The 23,582-nt window shown below is 43.6% G+C and overlaps 1 protein-coding gene across 6 annotated transcripts in view; it reads left to right on the top strand.

Moving 5' to 3' along the window:
- Nucleotides 1-4,284: 4,284 nt before the first annotated feature.
- The window catches only part of LOC143300080 (ubiquitin-conjugating enzyme E2 H), a 44,115-nt gene continuing 24,817 nt past the window's right edge, over nucleotides 4,285-23,582 (top strand). Inside the window, exons 1-8 of one of the 6 annotated variants that reach the window (XR_013057598.1) lie at nucleotides 4,285-4,417; nucleotides 7,843-7,919; nucleotides 9,059-9,133; nucleotides 10,950-10,989; nucleotides 12,243-12,295; nucleotides 15,468-15,596; nucleotides 16,875-19,137; nucleotides 19,182-22,126. Coding sequence is in view for 3 of the 6 variants with exons in the window: in XM_076613642.1 (XP_076469757.1) it covers nucleotides 4,365-4,417; nucleotides 7,843-7,919; nucleotides 9,059-9,133; nucleotides 10,950-10,989; nucleotides 12,243-12,295; nucleotides 15,468-15,596; nucleotides 16,875-16,993 (546 nt within the window). In the remaining 3 variants the exon portion in view is untranslated. Of the gene's footprint in view, nucleotides 4,418-4,450; nucleotides 4,610-7,784; nucleotides 7,920-9,058; nucleotides 9,134-10,949; nucleotides 10,990-12,242; nucleotides 12,296-15,467; nucleotides 15,597-16,874; nucleotides 22,127-23,582 lie in introns of those variants that run through there. The other 5 variants (XR_013057599.1, XR_013057600.1, XM_076613642.1 and 2 more) reach the window with 5 other exon arrangements.

The raw sequence follows: 23,582 nt of genomic DNA, 5'->3' as shown, positions 1-23,582 counted from the left end.
GTGGGATGTTGCTGATCAGACAGGGGAGGGGGGTGTTGCTGATCAGACAGGGAGGGGGGTGTTGCTGATCAGAGGGAGGTGGGTGTTGCTGATCAGACAGGGGAGGGGGGTGTTGCTGATCAGGGGAGGTGGATGTTGCTGATCAGACAGGGGAGGGGGGTGTTGCTGATCAGGGGAGGGGGGTGTTGCTGATCAGACAGGGGAGGGGGTGTTGCTGATCAGACAGGGGAGGTGGGTGTTGCTGATCAGACAGGGGAGGGGGGTGTTGCTGATCAGGGGAGGGGGTGTTGCTGATCAGGGGAGGGGGGTGTTGCTGATCAGACAGGGGAGGGGGGTGTTGCTGATCAGACAGGGGAGGGGGGTGTTGCTAATCAGACAGGGGAGGGGGGTGTTGCTGATCAGGGGAGGGGGTGTTGCTGATCAGACAGGGGAGGGGGTGTTGCTGATCAGACAGGGGAGGGGGGTGTTGCTGATCAGGGGAGGGGGGGTGTTGCTGATCAGACAGGGGAGGGGGTGTTGCTGATCAGGGGAGGGGGGTGTTGCTGATCAGGGGAGGGGGTGTTGCTGATCAGGGGAGGGGGGTGTTGCTGATCAGACAGGGGAGGGGGGTGTTGCTGATCAGACAGGGGAGGGGGGTGTTGCTGATCAGACAGGGGAGGAGGGATCAGACAGGGGAGGGGAGAGAGGAGTGGGAGGAAGAGGGGGTGGGGTGCTGATCAGACTGAGGGATGCTGCCTTTGTATTGTACAGGAAACACAGACGTGTTCTGTCAGTAACACATTCAATGTATTGTTATGTGCCAATTCTGAACAAATGATACGCCACTCTTAACTTACACGTGTAATACAGCATGTATAGAATATGATTGTGTACATTTGCTGGACAGTCATGACAAAGTAAATGTCTTTACTTATGTACTGTGTATATATGTCCATACTGATGAATTGAAGTTTTTGAAATAAATATACTTCTGCAGGTTCTGCTGTGGTGTGTTCCATGAGTGAATTGTGGTTTTATCATGTTGATGATGTGATGGATGTCTGCATTAAGTGTCTGTGTTTGAATCATTTCAAAGCTTTTGATGTTGTGTTTGTGAAGTAGGTTTGTTGCCTGTGGAGGTAACTGCAGTGGAGTGATGGACTAGAGGTAACGCGTCCGCCTAGGAAGCGAGAGAATCTGAGCGCGCTGGTTTGAATCATGGCTCAGCCGCCGATATTTTCTCCCCCTCCACTAGACCTTGAGTGGTGGTCTGGACGCTAGTCATTCGGATGAGATGATAAACCGAGGTCCCATGTGCAGCACGCACTTAGCGCATGTAAAAGAACCCACGGCAACAAAAGGGTTGTTCCTGGCAAAATTCTGTAGAAAAATCCACGTCAATAGGAAAAACAAATAAAACTGCACGCAGGAAAAATATTTTAAAAATTAAAAAAAATTAAAAAAAGGGTGGCGCTGTAGTATAGCGACACGCTCTCCTTGGGGAGAGCAGCCTGAATTTCACACAGAGAAATCTGTTGTGATAAAAAGAAATACAAAAAAACAACAACTGTGACTGCCGAGTTCCAGAGTTCAGTGACCATGTGTTTTATCATTGTGAATTTCCCTGGTGGACACAGCTGACCGGACCACTGAGGGAACACTGTTAGAACTTAACTGAGCAAGGACCTGTGCCGGCATTTTGCCGCTTCAGGGTGGAAGCTTTCCATCCAGACTGATTTGTGGGTGTAACACACAGGAAAGCAGTTACAGATGGTTACATGAGTGTAGATGTGATAGTGTGCAACACACATGGGAAACTAGTTACAGGTGACAATGTAACAGTTACAGATGGTAACATAACAGTAGCTGTGACAATGTGTCACACACACACAGGAAAGCAGTTACAGATGGTGACATAACAGTAGCTGTGACAATGTGTTGCACACACTGGAAAGCAGTTACAGATGGTAACATAACAGTAGCTGTGACAATGTGTCACACACACACAGGAAAGCAGTTACAGATGGTGACATAACAGTAGCTGTGACAATGTGTTGCACACACTGGAAAGCAATTACAATTTGTGACATAACTGTAGCTGTGACAGTGTGTCACACACACAGGAAAGCACTTACAGATGGTGACATAACAGTAGCTGTGACAATGTGTCACACACACAGGAAAGCAGTCACAGATGGTGACATAACAGTAGCTGTGACAATGTGTCACACACACAGGAAAGCAGTTACAGATGGTGACATAACAGTAGCTGTGACAATGTGTCACACACACAGGAAAGCAGTTACAGATGATGACATAACAGTAGCTGTGACAGTGTGTCACACACACAGGGAAGCAGTTACAGATGATGACATAACTGTAGATGTGATAGTGTGTCACACACACAGGAAACCAGTTACAGATAATGATGTAACAGTTACCACTGGTGACATAACTGTGGATGTGATAGTGTATAGCACATTCAAGAAACCAGTTACATATGGTTACATAACTAGGTGTAACAGTATGTAACACACAGGAAACCAGTTACAGATGATGACATAACTGTAGATATGATATTGTGTAACAGACATGGGGAGCCAGTTGCAGATGATGATCCAACAGTTACAGATGGTGACAACTGTAGATGTGATAGTTTGTAACACACAGAGTAACTGGTTACATAACTGTAGGTGTGACAATGTTTAACACACACAGGAAACAGTTACACATTTGTAGGTGTGACAGTGTTTAACACACACAGGAAACCATTTACAGATGGTGAGATGACTGTAGATATGACAGTGCAAAACACACTCAGGAAACCAGCTACAGATGATAATTTAACTGTTGATGTAGTATGTAACACACAGGAAAACACAGTTGGTGACATGACTGTAGACATGACTGTGTAACACACAGAGGAAGTTATAGTAATAAATGTATTATCACATAAAGAGCTATTGCATGAGGTACAGCTAAACAAAAAAGACAATTATGTAACACACACACACACACACAATACACATGCACACAACACACACACACACAGAAACACACACACATAACACTTTTCGTGAAACATTACTTGACTAAGCAGGAGTAATAAAATGTAAGGCTTTCACATAAAAGCATTTCACATATTTGCTTTTTGATTATTACATGGTAGTAATAAATATCACTTTTAGTTTCATTTTCAAGGATGTGTCAAAGCATGCAGACAGATCCATATACAGATGCACTCTGCACCACATCTGCTGAAAAAAGGAGCAGATGCCTGATCTTCAAATAACCCAACATCAAGATCAGGCCTTGAGAGCCGTAGAAAAAAAAAAAGAAAGAAAAAAAGAAAATATACAAATGAATGAATGAAACTTTATTTATAAATACACACACACACACACACACACAGATATATATATATATATATATATCTTAATCAGGTAAAATGAAACAGAATATAGTGACAGGAAAAATGTGTAAGAGGCAAGAGATTGATATAAAAACATGAAAGAAAATGGGCCATGCTGGGTGAAGCCTTGTGCCCTCACACACAAACGTAAGTGTACAGATGTATGTTCGTTCACATGCACACACACACACACACACACACAGATATTAGGAGGTAAGATGGCACTGACTGTTAGTGCTGCAGACTTCGGGGTTTGTCAGCCTTTGAGGACTGTCCCCAGCACCAACTGTCCTAAAGCTCTTGGTTGAGAGAGTTGGGATGTAGTGACTTGGGCAAGATACTCCACTATAACCGAGTTCTAGCCTAGGTTTTCTGGACAGCAGTTGTCAACACTGCTGTACTGATGGTTATAGTCAGGCAAGACAGACAGACACATATACATGAATACAAAAAAACCCAAAAAAACATTTAACTGTCAAAGCCAGGTCACTGTCTAAAATTGTCCCCAAATATATGTAATTCGTTTAACTGTTTCACCATATATAGAAAGGTTAGCTACTGATAAGGAGTCTTTTCGAAGATTTGGTTTAAAAATTGTTTTCTGTTGTTTAGATGCTGAAGCATGTGGGTTTGTTTACATCAAACAGCTGACCGAATCTCGCGTGCATTTCCTCTTTTGTTAACATGTCAATCATGCCATGACCTCTGACCGACATTTTGTGCAGGTATTATGTTTTGTTTTTCACACACATGACGATTTCAGATTATACGCTGAGACAGAAAGTGTTTACAACAAAGCTGTAAACAATTTGCTATGTGAAAACTATGGAGAAATTTGCAGTTTTGTAGAGATGAAGGCGGGGCAAAATATGGTCACGTGATCAATCGTCAGTCCGAGTGCAGAAATCCGCCATTAGATGTTGTTGTTTTGGATGTGGAGAAGAGAAGTCTACTGTGGAAATTCCAGTTCGAAATGTCGTCTCCAAGTCCCGGGAAACGTCGCATGGACACCGATGTCGTTAAACTGTATCCTTTATGTTATATGAGAAAAAAACAAGACCCTATATTTTGTCGATGATTGATTAAATCTTTGATCATTCATAACAATGTTTGGCAGACGAAACTCGGGCAAAACCCAGTTTGCGGCCGCACTTTGTGTTTCAATATTTTAGAAGATCGACTTTGTGTCAAAAGCATCGACCAAAGCCAAACGTCGAAGTGAGTAAAAATGTTTTGTTGTGTCTTTAAACTATATTTGTGACTGCCGTCTGTCATTCTCGAGCTGACTGTTATATGACAGTAAGTTTTCTTTTGAATGGGGAAAATCAGGTCAGGCTGCATGACCAGAAGTGATTCAGTCCGAAGATAGAGCGATCCGTCAGTCATTCCAGCATGCAGTATAATTGTTAGCGAGGATAATAGCTGGCTCTTCTTGTCTTATCGGCTGACTAGCAGCAATGTCAACGCTGTCGAAAAGCGTTTGTGTAACTGCTGGCCGTGTCACTGACATTTACGTTCCCAGGATGAGCCCGGAATGGCCTGGTTGTTAACAGGAGTCATTGTCATAGCAGCAAGGTTCCCACACAACACAGGTCTCACAGTTTTGAAATGGAAACGCCCTGCGAGTACATACCAGAAGACCTATTATGAGACCAGCGAAAATCATCAACTTGTGTTGTTGGGAAGGGACATGCCCAGTTTGTTTTGTTGTTGTTGTTTGTTTGTTTGTTTCTTTCTTTCTTTAAATATCTCCAGACAGCTTTCAGTTAACATATACTTTGTAACTTATCCAAGAATGGCACCCAGATTTAAGGTTTCTTTTGTAACAGAGAAACAGACTGAATTGTTCACCCAAATTATTTGAAAATTGTGTCAATATATGTGTGTGATCTTAACTCTTCTATTGTACAGTGTTGAATTATCGTTTATTGTTACAATGGATCTGTGTGTTAAAATCAGACTGGAGAATATAGACCACAATTAAAAAACAAACAACCAAAAAAACATTGGGCAAAAGCTTATGGGCACCAGCCAGCAACTATGCCCCAAGCAATCAGTGCCATACTCACACAGGGTGCTCAGCAATCAGTGCCATACTCACACAGGGTGCTACAGGAGTAATCAGTGCCATACTCACACAGGGTGCTACAGGAGTAATCAGTGCCATACTCACACAGGGTGCTACAGAAGCAATCAGTGCCATACTCACACAGGGTGCTACAGAAGCAATCAGTGCCATACTCACACACAGTGCTACAGGAGTAATCAGTGCCATACTCACACAGGGTGCTCAGCAATCAGTGCCATTCCAGAGTTCCATACTTCAGTTGGCTTGGAGTCCAACTAGATGAAACATGGACAAGATATGCTGTGGAAATCAGTGCCAAAATGACCCAAGCTGATGGCCAGCCACAATGCCGCCAACACTACTGATATAATTGCCCAAGGACAGAACCTAGGAACTGTTCAACAGTTCATGTGTCTGAGGTCCATCACCAGCAATGAAGGATCCAAACCAGAAATCCTCTCAAGGAAAGGACAGCAACATCTGCATGAAACACACAATCAGACTCTGTGTGTACTGATATATATTTCATATTTCTGTATGCATGCGAAACATGGAACCTCACTTTGATTTTGGAAAGAAGAAACAATAATTAAAGCCATACAAAAGGAGGTGTCAACACAAGATACTTCACATCAGATACACTGATCACATCACCAATGATGAAGTACGCCAAACCATCACATCAAGCAGCACATTTGACCTGATGAAGATCTGCTGACACCAATAAAGAAAGGGAAACTGGTATGTTGGTATACCCACATATTCAGGATCCAGTGGCCTTGCTGAAACAACCCTCCAGGGAACTGTTGAGGGAGGCAGACAAAAGAGAAGATAGAAACAAAAAGGGATGAAATGATGGCATTGCAGAATGGACAGGAAAACCATTTGCAGAGACTCAGGCTTTGACACACAATCAACAGGAGGAGTCACCAATGACACTTCACAGAACCAAGACAGAAGAAGAATCATGCTTTCAGTCAAAGAATATTGCTTTTGGTTTTTAGCAGGATAATTGTATTCTCCATGGCAAGAGTTCTTTGCTGCTGAGCAGCACCGGCCTTTTTCCTTCTATATTTCTGCCTACAGGTGTATTATTTTCATTACCGGAGTGGATTTTTCTACAGCATTTTGATGCCATTGGTTCTTTTTATGTGCACTAAATGCATAGTGCACATTGTTTCAGTTTCAGTAGCTCAAGGAGGTGTCACTGCGTTCGGACAAAACCATATACGCTACACCACATCTGCCAAGCAGATGCCTGACCAGCAGCGTAACCCAACGCGCTTAGGCAGGCCTTGAGAAAAAGAGAGAAAAAAAAGGTGAATAAATAATAGATAAGCTTACATAAATAAATAAATAAATAATAATTATAATAAATTATTAAAAAAAAGGTAGTAGTACTGCACATTGGACCTTGGTTTATGACCTCATCCAGAAGACCAGCAAAAGCACTCAGATCATCACTGATGATCAGGTGGAGGAGGGAGTGGAACCATGAAGGCATGGACACTGGCTTCCTGATCGCAGTCAGATGCTTTACCACAGGACCCCCACACCTGTGTTGGTGACTGTGATAGTTTCAGTTTCAGTTTCAGTAGCGTTCGGACAAAACCATATACGCTACACAACATCTGCCAAGCAGATGCCTGACCAGCAGCGTAACCCAGCGCGCTTAGTCAGGCCTTCAGAAAGAAAAAAAAAATAATAATAATTTAAAAAAAAATATTATAAAAAATAATTTAAAAAATAAAAAAAGGTGAATAAATAATAGATAAGCTTGCATAAATAAATACATAAATAAATAAATAATAATTATAATATAGAAAAAAGTAGTAGTAATAATAATAATACTGTAATAACAATGTCAGTGCCAGTATGGACTGGGTTTCTTGTTCTACAGGTCATTGTTCAAGATTTGTTGTGTTATACAGTATTTATAGTTGTTAATATCTGTGCATATTTAGACTGGATTTCTAATTATCTCTAGAGATTATTGTTGAAAATCTGTTGTGCTATAAATGTTCTAGATATACTATGATACTTTGTGATTATCGATTTTTTTTATTCACATGAACAGAATTTTTTATTCTGCATATTATTGTTCAAGGTCCTCTGTTTCAGTTGTGAATACTGGATATATCCTCATGGACAACATTTTTTTTTTAATTCAGCAGATTATATTTGAGGATCTGTTGTGTTAGAGTTGTTAAAAAAAATCCATTTGTAAAAATATGGACTGTATTTCTGATTCAAAAGATTATTGTTGAAGATCTGTCGTGTTAATAGTTGTGAATATCCATGTGGGCAGAATTTCTAACTCCACAGATAATTTTTGAAGACTGGCGCATAGTGTGAGGACATCGTTGGCCTTGACATGTGTCAGTATCGAGAGCAAACATGAGGTGACCATTTTGGGAGGCCTCAATGAGTTCATGGTCAAGTTCTATGGCCCTTCTGCCAGTAAGTAGTCAACACTCATTTCCTGTCTCACACTGTATACATGTTCTACCACTTGACTGACACCTTTTCAGTTTCATTTCAGACAAATCCATATATATATAGAGAGAGAGAGATAGATAGATACACAATTCCACATTTGCTAGGCAGATGTCTGACAGCAGTATAACCCAACGCATATGGTTTTGAGTGCATGCATTCATGCATATTTGTATACCTATCGGAGTGGATTTGTTCAGAAATTTGCCAGAAGACAACCCTTTTGTTGTCATGGTTTATTTTTCAGTGTGCCAAGTGCGTGCTGCACACAGGACCTCGGTTTATTGTCTGATATGAATGACTGGACGCTCAGTTTGATTTTCCAGTTAAACTTGGGAGAAAGGGCGAGAGTGAGACTCGAACCCAGATCCTCACGGACGCTATTGGCAGACAAGCATCTAAACCATTCTGCCTCCTTCCACTGTATGTGTACAGATACATATTACATGTCTTATCACTTGACTGACACTGTGTATACATGTTTTACCACTTCTTTGTCAGACATTGAATGCATTTTTTCACCCCTTGACTATATATATATATATATATATATATATATATATATATATATATGTGTGTGTGTGTGTGTGTGTGTGTGTTCAACAAGTGAACAAGAAAACACTGAAACTTACGTGCATCAGTATCTATCTGTCTATATGTATGTATGTATATCTATATATCTGCCTTTCTCTAGAGATTATTTAGATATATATATATATATGTACTGGTTGTACAGGTTATAAATTAAAACAAAAAAAAGAAAGAAAAAACAAAGAAGACACACACAGTAAAAAGAAGAGAACAGTAAAAGTATAAACAGTAGTATCAGCTGGTTCTGTACATTACCCCCCCCCCCCACACACACACACACACACACACACACCCCCAAAAAAATCAATAAAAACAAGATAATAATAAAATAAAACAGGTGCAGCGTCTGGTCGTATACATTAAAAGATTTTGTGCAGACAAGTTGCAACAAATATTCTGTTGTCCTCTTGTTTCTAGTGTTTTGTTTTGGACTTTTGTGCGTGTTTATGTGCCCATGAACACATATACATGTGCGTGTGTCTGTGTGTGTGTGTGTCTGTGTGTGTGTGCAGCACCATATGAAGGAGGTGTGTGGAAAGTGCGAGTGGACCTACCAGAAAAGTACCCCTTCAAGTCACCTTCTATAGGTAAGTTGGCCAGAAAAGTACCCCTTCAAGTCACCTTCTGTAGATAAGTCAGCCAGAAATGTACCCCTTCAAGTCACCTTCTGTAGGTAAGTCAGCCAGAAAAGTACCCCTTCAAGTCACCTTCTATAGGTAAGTCAGCCAGAAAAGTACCCCTTCAGTCACCTTCTATAGGTAAGTCAGCCAGAAAAGTACCCCTTCAAGTCACCTTTAGGTGTCAACCAGAAAAGTACCCCTTCAGTCACCTTCTGTAGGTAAGTCAGCCAGAAAAGTACCCCTTCAGTCACCTTCTGTAGGTAAGTCAGCCAGAAAAGTATACCTTCAGTCACCTTCTGTAGGTAACTCAGCCAGAAAAGTACCCCTTCAAGTCATCTTTAGGTGTCAGACAAAAAGGTACCCCCTTCAGCCACCTTCTGTAGGTAAGTCATTCAGAGAAGTACACCTTCACTTACATATATATAGGTATAGGTAAGTCTGCCAAGAAAGAAATATTGTCCGTGAACAATTTTTGTTTGTTCTTCTGGGCCAAAATTGTTCACGGCAACTCAGTGATACAACATCTCACTATTAGACCGCTGTCTGCTAGCCAATGAAATGCGGTCTCAAAAATGTAATGTTTTTGCATAGTATTACCACTGTTTTCAGTGGAAAAGTGCAGTACAGATACAATTTAATTACACATACTTAACCGTGACCCACTAGTGCAGACTCCAGCAGGGGTCTGATTCCTGTCCTGTGCAAACTACTACCCGCCTATGCGGAGAAAACGAAAGTAGCGACGTCCGATAACCTCCCGAAGTAGGTTACCTCTGCTGTGTATCCCTGGCTAGCGCCCTCTTTTTCCGGCAGCCATCTTGACTCCTGTTCCTGTGCTCTTCATGTGGCTAAGTTTTTTTTCATATTTTCTGTCTGTCTGTCGATTCTCTGACGTGGCACTGTGGTGAGATTTTATCAGTTAGGCATTATGTTTGATATACATGTATGGTGAGTATGTGTGTGATATTCTTATGTGTGTACATACATGCATAAATTACTGTTAAGATTTGGCTGGGTTTATTTGCAGGGTTATGTTTATAAGTTGATCATTATAGTGACAGAGTGCTGTTTGAAGTGATGACAGTGCTGTTTGAAGTGATGACAGTGCTGTTTGAAGTGTTGACAGAGTGAGTTTGGTTTGAAGTGCTGTTTGAAGTGCTGACAGAGTGAGTTTGGTTTGAAGTGCTGTTTGAAGTGCTGACAGAGTGCTGTTTGAAGTGCTGAGAGAGCGAGTTTGAAGTGCTAACAGAGTGCTTTTTGAAATGCTGTTTGAAGTGCTGACAGAGTGCTGTTTGAAGTGCTGACAGAGTGCTGTTTGAAGTGCTGACAGAGTGCTGTTTGAAGTGCTGACAGAGTGAGTTTGAAGTGCTGACAGAGTGCTGTTTGAAGTGCTGACAGAGTGAGTTTGAAGTGCTGACAGAGTGCTGTTTGAAGTGCTGACAGAGTGCTGTTTGAAGTTTTTATGACAGAGTGCTGTTTGAAGTGCTGACAGAGTGCTGTTTGAAATGCTGTTTGAAGTGCTGACAGAGTGCTGTTTGAAGTGCTGACAGAGTGCTGTTTGAAATGCTGTTTGAAGTGCTGACAGAGTGCTGTTTGAAATGCTGTTTGAAGTGCTGACAGAGTGCTGTTTGAAATGCTGTTTGAAGTGCTGACAGAGTGCTGTTTGAAGTGCTGACAGAGTGCTGTTTGAAATGCTGTTTGAAGTGCTGACAGAGTGCTGTTTGAAGCTATGACAAGTGCTGTTTGAAGTGCTGACAGATTGCTGTTGTGTCACTGTGTGCAGGGTTCATGAACAAGATCTATCATCCCAACATCGATGAAGTGTAAGGCATCAAACAACTGTCCCCAAGTCTGCCTCTGTGTCTGTCTTGATCTGGACAGATTGTTTTCTGTTTCTTCTTTTTTTTTTCTTTTTTTTCTTCTTTTTTGTTTGTTTGTTTTTGTTGGGAAAAGAGAGTAGGGAAGCAGTGGAGAGGTGTAGGAAGAAAGAGAAGAAAATCAAACTTTTGATACCCAGAATTCTGTCAGAAATGAGTGACCAATGGGAGAGCATTCTTGTGGTCAGGGAATGATGTGATGTGGTCAGGGAATGGTGTCATGGTGTGGTCAGGGAATGGTGTGGTCAGGGAATGATGTCATGGTGTGGTCAGGGAATGATGTCATGGTGTGGTCAGGGAATGATGTGGTCAGGGAATGATGTCATGAGGTGGTCAGGGAATGTTGTAATGATGTCAGGGAATGATGTCATGATGTGGTCAGGGAATGATGTCATGATGTGGTAAGAGAATGGTGTGGTCAGGGAATGATGTCATGATGTGGTCAGGGAATTATGTCATGGTGTGGTCAGGGAATGATGTCATGGTGTGGTCAGGGAATGGTGTCATGAGGTGGTCAGGGAATGATGTCATGATGTGGTCAGGGAATGGTGTCATGAGGTGGTCAGGGAATGATGTCATGATGTGGTCATGGAAGGAATGATGTCATGATGTGGTCATGGAATGTGGTCATGGAAGGAATGATGTCATGATGTGGTCAGGGAATGATGTCATGGTGTGGTCAGGGAATGATGTCATGGTGTGGTCAGGGAATGGTGTCATGGTGTGGTCAGGGAATGATGTCATGATGTGGTCAGGGAATGATGTCATGATGTAGTCATGGAAGGAATGATGTCATGATGTGGTCAGGGAATGATGTCATGATGTAGTCATGGAAGGAATGATGTCGTGATGTGGTCATGGAAGGAATGATGTCATGATGTCAGGGAATGATGTGGTCAGATCTGGAAATGTACATCAGGATGTCATCAACCTTCAGATTGGGACAAGCTAAAAGATTATTTACCAACAATGTATTTTTAAAGTAGGAAAAGCAAAGGTATAATTTATTGGCAATCCATTTTAAGATTTGGAAAAATTCAGGGGAAATACCAACAATGTATTTTCAAATTGGGATATGTAAAGGCATGATTCACTGGTGATGTATTTGCAGACTGGGATAAGCAAAGGTGTCATTTATTGGCAATGTATTTTCAAATTGAGATTAACAAAGGGATAATTCATTGGCAATGTATTTTCAGATCTGGAACTGTGTGTCTGGATGTCATCAACCAGGCCTGGACAGCACTTTATGGTAAGAGGACTAGGCTGGTTGGTTGGCTTGAAGAAATCCACTCTCACACACAATATATATATGCACATGCTCAAGGCCTGATGTTGGCTTTGGTATCCAGGTATGCAGGTGGTCAGACATCTGCCCAGCAGATGTTGGTGGTGTTAACTCATTCTGATCCAGGTATGAGTTGACTTGTACCATGATACTCCCCCTGTGGACCAGATACGAGTATTCTTGTACCAACAAACTTTTCTAATTTTGTGCTTGGTACAGTTGGCATTCTGAACTGAACCGTTTACAGATGGAAGCATGAACACAAAGCTATGTTCAACAAATTAAATCAACAATTTAATTACACATACTTAACGGTGACCCACTAGTGCAGACTCCGGCTGGGGTCTGACATTCCTGTCCTGTGCAAACTACTATCTGCCTATGCGGAGAAAACAAAAGTAGCTACAGCCGATAACCTCCTGGAAGTAGGTAACCTCCCCTTTGCCCCCCTGACTAGCGCCCTCTTTTTCCGGCAGCCATCATGACTCCTGTTCCTGTGCTCTTCATACGGCTAAGTTTTTTCGTATCCTTTCTCAACTGATTTTCGCCGTTTTAGTGAACCACCCTATTTTTTCTGTAGTGGTCTCATGTAGTACTGGTCCAGGGGAGTTGTACCCGGCATGTAGCTGTGAAGTAGAATGAGTTGATGATGTTAATATTACTGGTAATCACGTCTCTGCTTATATCACAGATTGACATAAGTTTACATTTGGGCCAACAGCAAAGTGAGAGCTGTATTATCAATGGTTTCTCCAGTCAATGGGAAACCATTTACAGCTTAGTCTTCTGTGAAGGACTATGACTCTCAAACTAGGAGGCAAAATTGCACTGGCTCTTAGTGCTGCAGCCTTGTGGGCTAGTTGGCCTTTGGGAACCATCTCAACGCCGACTGTCCTAAAACCCTCTTGGCCGAGAGAGTGGGGATGTACTTGGGCAAGACACTCTCCACAATAATCAAATTCTAGCCCAAATATATATAATCATGTTTGTAATGTCGGTGATGGTGGTGGTTTCAGACCTCTCCAACACCTTTGAGTCCCTCCTGTGTTGGTGTTGTTTATGTTGTTGTTTAGTGTTATTGATGTTGTTGCTGTATATGGTGGTGTTAATGTTGTTTGTAGTGGTGGTTTCAGACCTGTACAACATCTATGAGATCTTCCTGTGTTGTTGTTTGTATTGTTCATGATGTTGTTATTGTTGTAAGGGTGAGTTGGTGTTGTTGTTAATGATTGTTGATGGTTTTTTGTTGATTTTGGTTATTTTGTATTTGTATTTTGTATTTCTTTTTATCACAACAGATTTCTCTTGTGTGAAATTCAGGCTGCTCTCCCCAGGGACAGTGTGTCGCTATACTACAGCGCCACCCATTTTTTTTGTATTTTTCCTGCGTGCAGTTTTATTTGTTTTTCCTATTGACGTGGATTTTTCTACAGATTTTTGCCAGGAACAACCCTTTTGTTGCCGTGGGTTCTTTTACGTGCGCTAAGTGCGTGCTGCACACGGGACATCGGTTTATGGTCTCATCCGAATGACTAGCGTCCAGACCACCACTCAAGGTCTAGTGGAGGGGGAGAAAATATCGGTGGCTGAAACGTGATTCGAACCAGCGCACTCAGATTCTCTCACTTCCTAGGTGGACGCGTTACCTCTAGGCCATCACTCCACTATGGTGTTGTTGTTAGTGTCGTTGATGGTGTTTACACATTCAACCCATGGGAGTTGACAGCCTTGGCGTGGAGTTGGTTTCAGACCTGTCCAATATCTTCGAGTCATTCCTGTGTTGATGTTATTGTTGATGTTGGCTATGGTGTTGGTTTCAGACTTGTCCATCATCTTCAAATCTTTACTGTGTTGTTAATGTTGTTGTTGTTGATGTTGGCTATGGTGCTGGTTTCAGAACTGTTCAGTATCGTTGAGTCATTCTTGTGTTGTTGTTGTTGTAAATGTTGTTGTAGTTATTGATGTTGTCTGTGGTGGTGATCTCAGACCTCTCCAACATCTTTGAATCCTTCCTGTGTTGTTAATGTTGTTAATGTTGTTAATGTTGACTATGGTGGTGATTTCAGACCTGTCCAATATCTTCGAATCCTTCCTGTGTTGTTAATGTTGACTATGGTGGTGATTTCAGACCTCTCCAACATCTTCAAATCCTTCCTGTGTTGTTAATGTTGACTATGGTTGTGATTTCAGACCTCTCCAACATCTTCGAATCCTTCCTGTTTTGTTAATGTTAATATTGACTATGGTGGTGATTTCAGACCTGTGCAACATCTTTGAATCCTTCCTGTGTTGTTAATGTTGTTAATTTTGACTATGGTGGTGATTTCAGACCTGTCCAACATCTTCGAATCCTTCCTGTGTTGTTAATGTTGACTATGGTGGTGATTTCAGACCTGTCCAACATCTTCGAATACTTCCTGTGTTGTTAATGTTGTTAATTTTGACCATGGTGGTGATTTTAGACCTGTCCAACATCTTTGAATCCTTCCTGTGTTGTTAATGTTGACTATGGTGGTGATTTCAGACCTGTCCAACATCTTCAAATACTTCCTGTGTTGTTAATGTTGTTAATGTTGACTATGGTGGTGATTTCAGACCTGTCCAATATCTTCGAATCCTTCCTGTGTTGTTAATGTTGTTAATGTTGACTATGGTGGTGATTTCAGACCTGTCCAATATCTTCGAATACTTCCTGTGTTGTTAATGTTGTTAATGTTGACTATGGTGGTGATTTCAGACCTGTCCAACATCTTCGAATCCTTCCTGTGTTGTTAATGTTGTTAATGTTGACTATGGTGGTGATTTCAGACCTGTCCAATATCTTCGAATCCTTCCTGTGTTGTTAATGTTGTTAATGTTGACTATGGTGGTGATTTCAGACCTGTCCAATATCTTCGAATCCTTCCTGTGTTGTTAATGTTGTTAATGTTGACTATGGTGGTGATTTCAGACCTGTCCAACATCTTCGAATCCTTCCTGTGTTGTTAATGTTGACTATGGTCGTGATTTCAGACCTGTCCAACATCTTCGAATCCTTCCTGTGGTGTTAATGTTGACTATGGTGGTGATTTCAGACCTGTCCAACATCTTCGAATCCTTCCTGTGTTGTTAATGTTGACTATGGTCGTGATTTCAGACCTGTCCAACATCTTCGAATCCTTCCTGCCTCAGCTCCTCACCTACCCCAACCCCATCGATCCTCTCAATGGTGACGCTGCCGCTCTCTTTCTCCACAGGCCTGAAGAGTACAAAAAGAAAGTTCAAGGTGCGTTCTCTCTCTCTCTCTCTCTCTCTCTCTCTCTGTCTGTCTATGTGCCTCTCTCTCTGTCTCTCTCTCTCTCTCTGTCTCTCTCTCTCACCCCACATCTCTCTCACTCTCTTGTCAGTCTGTGTGAGAGTGTGTGTATGCGTATTATTCATTGTTCATGCCATTTCACCTGATTTTTTTTTTTCTTATTTCTTCATTTCGTCCTCTTCCTTCATGCATGTGTGCAACGTTTTTGTAAAGGATGTAGACTGGCAAGGACTGACGGGCGCAATAGCCGAGTGGTTAAAGCGTTGGACTGTCAGTCTGAGGGTCCCGGGTTCGAATCGTGGTGATGGCGCCTGGTGGGTAAAAGGGTGGAGATTTTTACGATCTCCCAGGTCAACATATGTGCAGACCTGCTAGTGCCTGAACCCCCTTCGTGTATATATGCCAGCAGAAGATCAAATATGCACGTTAAAGATCCTGTAATCCATGTCAGCGTTCGGTGGGTTATGGAAACAAGAACATGCCCAGCATGCACACCCCCGAAAACGGAGTATGGCTGCCTACATGGCGGGGTAAAAACGGTCATACACGTAAAAGCCCACTCGTGTGCATACGAGTGAACGCAGAAGAAGAAGAAGAAGACTGGCAAGGACAGAGTGGAAGAAGAGGCCTTGCTGAAAATCTTCATCCTTGAATAACAACATTTTGAGTTCCAAGTTCTTTCTTCCTCTCTCTCTCTCTCTCTCTCTCTCTCTCTCTCTCTCTCTCTCATGGTTGATGTTTATGTTTACCCTGCCATGGTTGATGTTCATGGTAACCCTGTCAGTGGTTGATGTTCATGGTAAACCCTGTCAGTGGTTGATGTTCATGGTAAACCCTGCCATGGTTGATGTTTATGTTTACCTTTCCATGGTTGATGTTCATGGTAAACCCTGTCAGTGGTTGATGTTCATGGTAACCCTGTCAATGGTTGTGATGTGCATGGTAAACCCTGCCATGGCTGATGTGCATGGTAATGTTCATGGTAACCCCTTTTCTGGTTGATGTTGATGGTAACCCTTTCAATGCTGATGTTCACGGTAACCCTGCCATGGTGGATGTCCATGGTAAACCTTGTCATGGCTGATGTTCATAGTGACCCTGCCATGGTCGATATTCATGGTAAAGATCATGGTAAACCCTGCCTTGGTTGTGATGTTCGTGGTAAATCCTGCCATGGTGGATGTTCATGGTAACCCTTCCGTGGTTGATGTTCATGGTAAACCTTGCCGTGGTTGATGTTCATTGCAGACTACGTGCAGAAGTATGCCACAGCCGAGGCTCTGCGTGAGCATGACCACGATTCCTCGTCCAGCGAGTCCTCCATGAGTGACTTCTCAGAGGATGAGGCTCAGGACATGGAGCTCTAACCCCCCCACCCCCACCCCAACCCCCCCGGGGGCTTCCCCCCTGTCAAAGGTCAGTCTGGCTGGCCTTGTTCGCGATCCCACCGCATGTCTGTGCCGTCTGCTGTGCTGTCGTCAACTTCCCCCACCACTGGCCACCTGCCCCCCCCCCCCCACACACACACACCCCTCCACACCCCACCCTCCGCAACGCTGCTGAGCGCAGTGCAGGGAGGGTAGAGATTGTGCAGGGCTCAAGGGGGACTGCTGCTGGTCTTCTTTGAAGGCAGGGGGGACAGTGAGCTGATGAGGATGGGGTGTGGTGTGGTGAAAGGACTGATGAGGATGGGTGTGGTGTGGTGAAAGGACTGATGAGGATGGGGTGGTGTGGTGAAAGGACTGATGAGGATGGGTGTGGTGTGGTGAAAGGACTGATGAGGATGGGGTGGTGTGGTGAAAGGACTGATGAGGATGGGTGTGGTGTGGTGAAAGGACTGATGAGGATGGGGTGGGGTGGTGAAAGGACTGATGAGGATGTGATGTGGTGAAAGGACTGATGAGGATGGTGTGGTGAAAGGACTGATGAGGATGGTGTGGTGAAAGGACTGATGAGGATGGTGTGGTGAAAGGACTGATGAGGATGGGGTGGTGTGGTGAAAGGACTGATGAGGATGGGGTGGTGTGGTGAAAGGACTGATGAGGATGGGGTGGTGAAAGGAGTGATGAGGATGGGGTGGTGTGGTGAAAGGACCGATGAGGATGTGATGTGGTGAAAGGACTGATGAGGATGGTGTGGCAAAAGGACTGATGAGGATGGGGTGGTGAAAGGACTGATGAGGATATGAGATGGTGTGGTGAAAGGACTGATGAGGATGGTGTGGTGATGATGATAATATGGTGAAAGGACTGATGAGGATTGAGTGTAATGAAAGGACTGATGAGGATGGAGTGTGGTGTGATGAAAAGACTGATGAGGATGGTGAAAGGATTGATGAGGATAGGGTGAAATGAAGACTGATGTGGTGGTGTGGTGAAAGAACTGATGAGGATGGGGTGCGGTGAAAGGACTGATGAGGATGGGGTGTGGTGAGGAGAGGGGGAGGGGATGGGAGATGAAAAAGATCTGTTGCTATGACTCCCCAGTGATGTTAGACCGGTGAGGCTGGGTTAAAAAAACAAAACAAAAAAAAACGAAAAAAAGAACTGTTCTAGGGATAGGCAGGCTGGATAAAAAGAAAGATCTGTTCTGGAAAGAGGCAGCATTATTTATGAACGTGACAACCGACATCAATATGTAAGTGAGCACAACTAGATGATATTTGAACCTTAGAAACTGTTTTTGTTGGTTTTCTATGCTTCAGTTCAACGGAGGAATGTCTGACATTGCATGGTCTGCAAAAGGTAACAGCGAAGATTTTAGTGAACTACTTTTGAAGAGGGAGGGTGAGAGAGAGACAGGGTGAGGGGGAGACAGACAGGGAGAGGTTTTAGGGAGACAAGACAGGGAGAGGCATGAGGGAGACAGGCAGGGAGAGGTAGACAAGACAGGGAGAGGCATGAGGGAGACAGGCAGGGAGAGGTATGAGGGAGACAAGACAGGGAGAGGCATGAGGGAGACAAGACAGGGAGAGGTATGAGGGAGACAGGCAGGGAGAGGTATGAGGGAGACTGGCAGGGAGAGGGGAGACAGGCATGGAGAGGTATAAGGGAGGTATGAGGGAGATAAGGCAGGGAGAGGTAGGAGGGAGATAAGGCAGGGAGAGGTATGAGGGAGACAGGCAGGGAGAGGTATGAGGGAGATAAGGCAGGGAGAGGCATGAGGGAGACAAGACAGGGAGAGGTATGAGGGAGACAGGCAGGGAGAGTTAGACAAGACAGGGAGAGGTATGAGGGAGACAAGACAGGGAGAGGTATGAGGGAGATAAGGCAGGGAGAGGTATGAGGGAGACAGGCAGGGAGAGGTAGGAGGGAGACAGACATGGAGAGGTATGAGGGAGGTATGAGGGAGACAGGCAGGGAGAGGTAGGAGGGAGACAGGCAGGGAGAGGTAGGAGGGACAGGGAGAGGTATGAGGGAGACAAGGCAGGGAGAGGTATGAGGGGGACAGGCAGGGAGAGGTAGGAGGGAGACAAGACAGGGAGAGGTAGGAGGGAGACAGGCAGGGAGAGGTATGAAGGACAGGGAGAGGTATGAGGGAGACAGGCAGGGAGAGGCATGAGGGAGACAAGACAGGGAGAGGTATGAGGGAGACAGGCAGGGAGAGGTAGGAGGGAGACAAGACAGGGAGAGGTAGGAGGGAGACAGACATGGAGAGGTATGAAGGACAGGGAGAGGTATGAGGGAGACAGGCAGGGAGAGGTAGGAGGGAGACAAGACAGGGAGAGGTATGAGGGAGACAGACAGGGAGAGGTATGAGGGAGACAGGCAGGGAGAGGTAGGAGGGAGACAGGCAGGGAGAGGTAGGAGGGAGACAGGCAGGGAGAGGTAGGAGGGAGACAAGACAGGGAGAGGTATGAGGGAGACAGGCAGGGAGAGGTATGAGGGAGACAGGCAGGGAGAGGTAGGAGGGAGACAGGCAGGGAGAGGTATGAGGGACAGGAGAGTTATGAGGGACAGGGAGAGGTATGAGGGAGACTGGCAGGGAGAGGTAGGAGGGAGACAAGACAGGGAGAGGTATGAGGGAGACAGGCAGGGAGAGGTATGAGGGAGACAGGCAGGGAGAGGTATGAGGGAGGTAGGAGGGAGACAGGCAGGGAGAGGTATGAGGGAGACAAGAAGAGACGCGCAGAATGTGGTGTGTGTTACAGACCAGTGTGTGACAGAGTGGTGTTACAGACCAGTGTTACAGACCAGTGTGTCACAGAGTGGTGTTACAGACCAGTGTGTCACAGAGTGGTGTTACAGACCAGTGTGTCACAGAGTGGTGTTACAGACCAGTGTGTCACAGAGTGGTGTTACAGACTGTTGTTGTACAGACCAGTGTGTCACCGACCGGTGTGTTACAGACTGGTGCGTGGGAGGACAAGTTTCTATCCATGTGCAGATGTTTTTAAAAACTTTTAATCATGGTTTGTTTGTTTTTTCTCTTGATCTTAATGGTAAAACTAGAGTTTTATTTATTTATTTTTTTCTTTTGAATATTGTGTACAACAGCGATTTTACCGTTTGATTCTGAGTTAAAGGCAGCTTTGTGTACCTACGCTCATCGGGACAGAGTCAAGATGGGGACAGTTTAAAGAAACATGAAAGGGGTTGAAACTGTTCCATCTGGAGAAGGAAATCTGCTTATAGATTCTCAACAGAAATAGACTGTTGTTCAGTGGGTGAGGGCTGTTCTACTCTCAAGGCCTGACTAAGCGCATTGGTTACGCTGCCGGTCAGGCATCTGCTTGCTTAGCAGATGTGGCGTAGTGTATATGGATTTGTCCGATCGCAGTGACACCTCCTTGAGTAATTTGAACTGAACTGTTCTACAGTTGAGGAGTTGTCTTGACCTGACGTTTGTGTGTTGTCATGGTTACCTGTGCAGTTGTCGTGTGTGTGAAGTTGTCATGTGTGTGTGCAGTTGTCTGACAAGCCGTTTGTGTGGTGTCATCAGATGGAGTTGTCATGAGTCTGGAGTTGTCATGAGTGTGGGGTTTTCATGAAGTTGTCAGGCAAGCCGTGTGTGTGGTGTCATGATAATATGGAGTTGTCATGAACGTGAAGTTGTCTGATGCGCAATGTGTGTGGTGTCATGATAACATGGCGTTGTCACAAGTGTGGAGTTGTCCAATGCGCAGTGTGTGTGGTGTCATGATAACATAGCGTTGTCACAAGGGTGGAGTTGTCTGATGCGCAGTGTGTGTGTGCATGTGTGTGTGGTGTCATGATAACATGGAGTTGTCACAAGTGTGGAGTTGTCTGATGCGCAGTGTGTGTGCTTTTGTGGTGTCATGATAACATGGAGTTGTCATGTACGTGGAGTTGTCTGATGCGCAATGTGTGTGTGTGGTGTCATGATAACATTAAGGTGTCACAAGTGTGGAGTTGTCTGATGCGCAGTGTGTGTGTGGTGTCATGATAGCATGGAGTTGTCACAAGAGTGGAGTTGTCTGATGAGCGTGTGTGGTGTCATGATAATAGTCATCATGTACGTGGAGTTGTCATGTGTGTGGAGTTATCTTGTGAGTTGTGTGTGTGTGTGGTGTCATCATGATGTGGAATTGTCATGTGTGTGTCGAGTTTTCACATGTGTGTTGTCATGAGTGTGGAGTTTTTATGTACATGGAGTTGTCATGTGTGTCGTGGTGTCATGATGAAATGGAGTTGTCACATGTGTGGAGTTGTTATGTACAAGGAGTTGTGTGGAGTTGTCATGTGTGTTATGGTGTCATGATGAAATGGAGTTGTCACATGTGTGGAGTTGTTATGTACAAGTTGTGTGGAGTTGTCATGTGTGTTGTGGTGTCATGATGAAATGGAGTTGTCACGTGTGTGAAGTTGTCTGATATTCTGTGTGTGTGTTTGTGTGTGTGGTGTCATGATAACATGGAGTTGTCTGTTGAGCGGTGTGTGTATGTGTATTGTCATAACATGATGTCATGTGTGTGTGGTGTCATGATAACGTGGACTTGTCATGTGTGTGTGTGTTGTCATGGTAACGTGCAGTTGTCCAGCGTATGGACTTGTCAGTATGTGTGGAGTTGCCTGACATGGCGTGTGTTGTCATGGTAACGTGTGGAGTTGTCATCAACCTGGGCTACCATCACGGCTGTGTTTTTTCATCCTTCATCCTCAGGACGGGCTTTTCCCCCAAGGTGGAGGGGAAATATTGCATGTGTGCTTCTGCACTTCTGCATAATGGACTATGTTTTTGATGTTGTTATACTCGATGGCATTTGGTCTCTGTCTGTCTGTCTCTCTGTCTTTCTCTTCCTCTCTCTCTCTCTCTCTCTCTCTCTCTCTCTCTCTGTGAGTTTCTCACTTTCTGTCTGTCTGTCTCTCTCTTTCTCTCCCTCTCATTTTTGTCTTTTCGGAGTAAGAAGTAAATGTTATTAGTCTTCGTGTTGTCTTCATGAAATACAGAATAGAGATATTCTCATTTACACCCGTGTGTGTTTTATTATGATTGTATAACTTTGCTAATGAAATAAAAGAAGAAGTGAGAAAAAAAAAGAGCATAATTCTTCAGTTTGTGGTGGAACTGGGTTTGGTTCAGGAAGGGAGTCGACTTTCCTGGAGGAAACCGAGGGTGGCGTTCCTTCTGTCTGTCTGTCTCTCTGTCATTCTGTCAGCCTGTCAGTCTGTCGGTCTGTCTATTTCATCCAATGTCTCTTTGTTGGCCTGATCATTGACTATATCTGTATACTGTACTGTCAGCACTGAACACTGACGGTATGCTGTTGACACTGATCAGTGACTGTACACTGTTGACACTGAGCACTGACTTTATACTGTTGACACTGAATACTGTATGCTATTGACAATGAACACTGTATATACACTGTTGACATTGAACACTGACTATACTGTTGGCACTGAACATTGTATACTGTTGACACTGAACACTGTACTGTTGACACTGAACGCTGTGTGCTATTGGCCCTGAACATTAACTGTATACTATTGGCCCTGAACATTGACTGTATACTATTGGCCCTGAACATTAACTGTATACTATTGGCCCTGAACATTGACTGAAAACTGTTGACACTGAACACTGTATGCTATTGACCCTGAACACTATTTTCTGTTGGCACTGAAGATTGACTGTATACTGTTGACACTGAACATTGTATACTGTTGACACTGGACACTTACTGTATACTGTTGACAGTATACTGTTGACACTGAACACTGTATACTGTGGACACTGTATACTGTTGACACTGAACACTGAAAACTTTTGACACTGTATACTGTTGACACTGAACATTGTGTACTGTTGACACTGTATACTGTTGACACTGAACACTGTGTACTGTTGACACTTTATACTGTGGACATGGTATACTGTTGACACTGAACACTGTATACTGTGGACACTGTATACTGTTGACACTGAACACTATGTACTGTTGACACTGGACACTATACTATGGACACGGTATACTGTGGACACTGAACATTGTGTACTGTTGACACTGAACGCTGTATACTGTGGACACTGGACACTGACTGTATACTGTGGACACTGAACACTCACTGTATACGGCTGGCACTGAACACTTACTGCATACCATAGCTGACACTTAACACTGACTGTATTCTGTACTGATGCTCTCTCTCTCTCTCTCTCTCTCTCTCTCTCTCTCTCTTGGATTGTAATTCATTTCTTGTTTTTTTAAAGTTGTTTGACACTCAGGTGCAACCAATCCTGCAATATGGTGGAGAAATATGGACGTTAGAGAATAATGTAATAATAGAATAAGTGCATTTATATGCCATAAAGGGCTTTTTTTTCTTTTTTTTTATGAAGACTATCAGACACCTAATGATTTTGTTTACAGAGAACTGGGTAGATATCCAATTTATTTGAACTTGTACGTGAAATGTATAAAATACTGGCTTAAACTTACAAGAATGGATGAATTTAGATCGCATTTTAAGGCTTACAAGTTATTGCGAAACT

Source organism: Babylonia areolata, chromosome 25 (genome assembly GCF_041734735.1).
Source record: "Babylonia areolata isolate BAREFJ2019XMU chromosome 25, ASM4173473v1, whole genome shotgun sequence".
NCBI classification, from domain to species: Eukaryota; Metazoa; Mollusca; class Gastropoda; order Neogastropoda; family Buccinidae; genus Babylonia; species Babylonia areolata.
The sequence above is the reverse complement of the archived record's forward strand: the minus strand, read 5'-3'. Positions and strand labels throughout refer to the sequence as shown.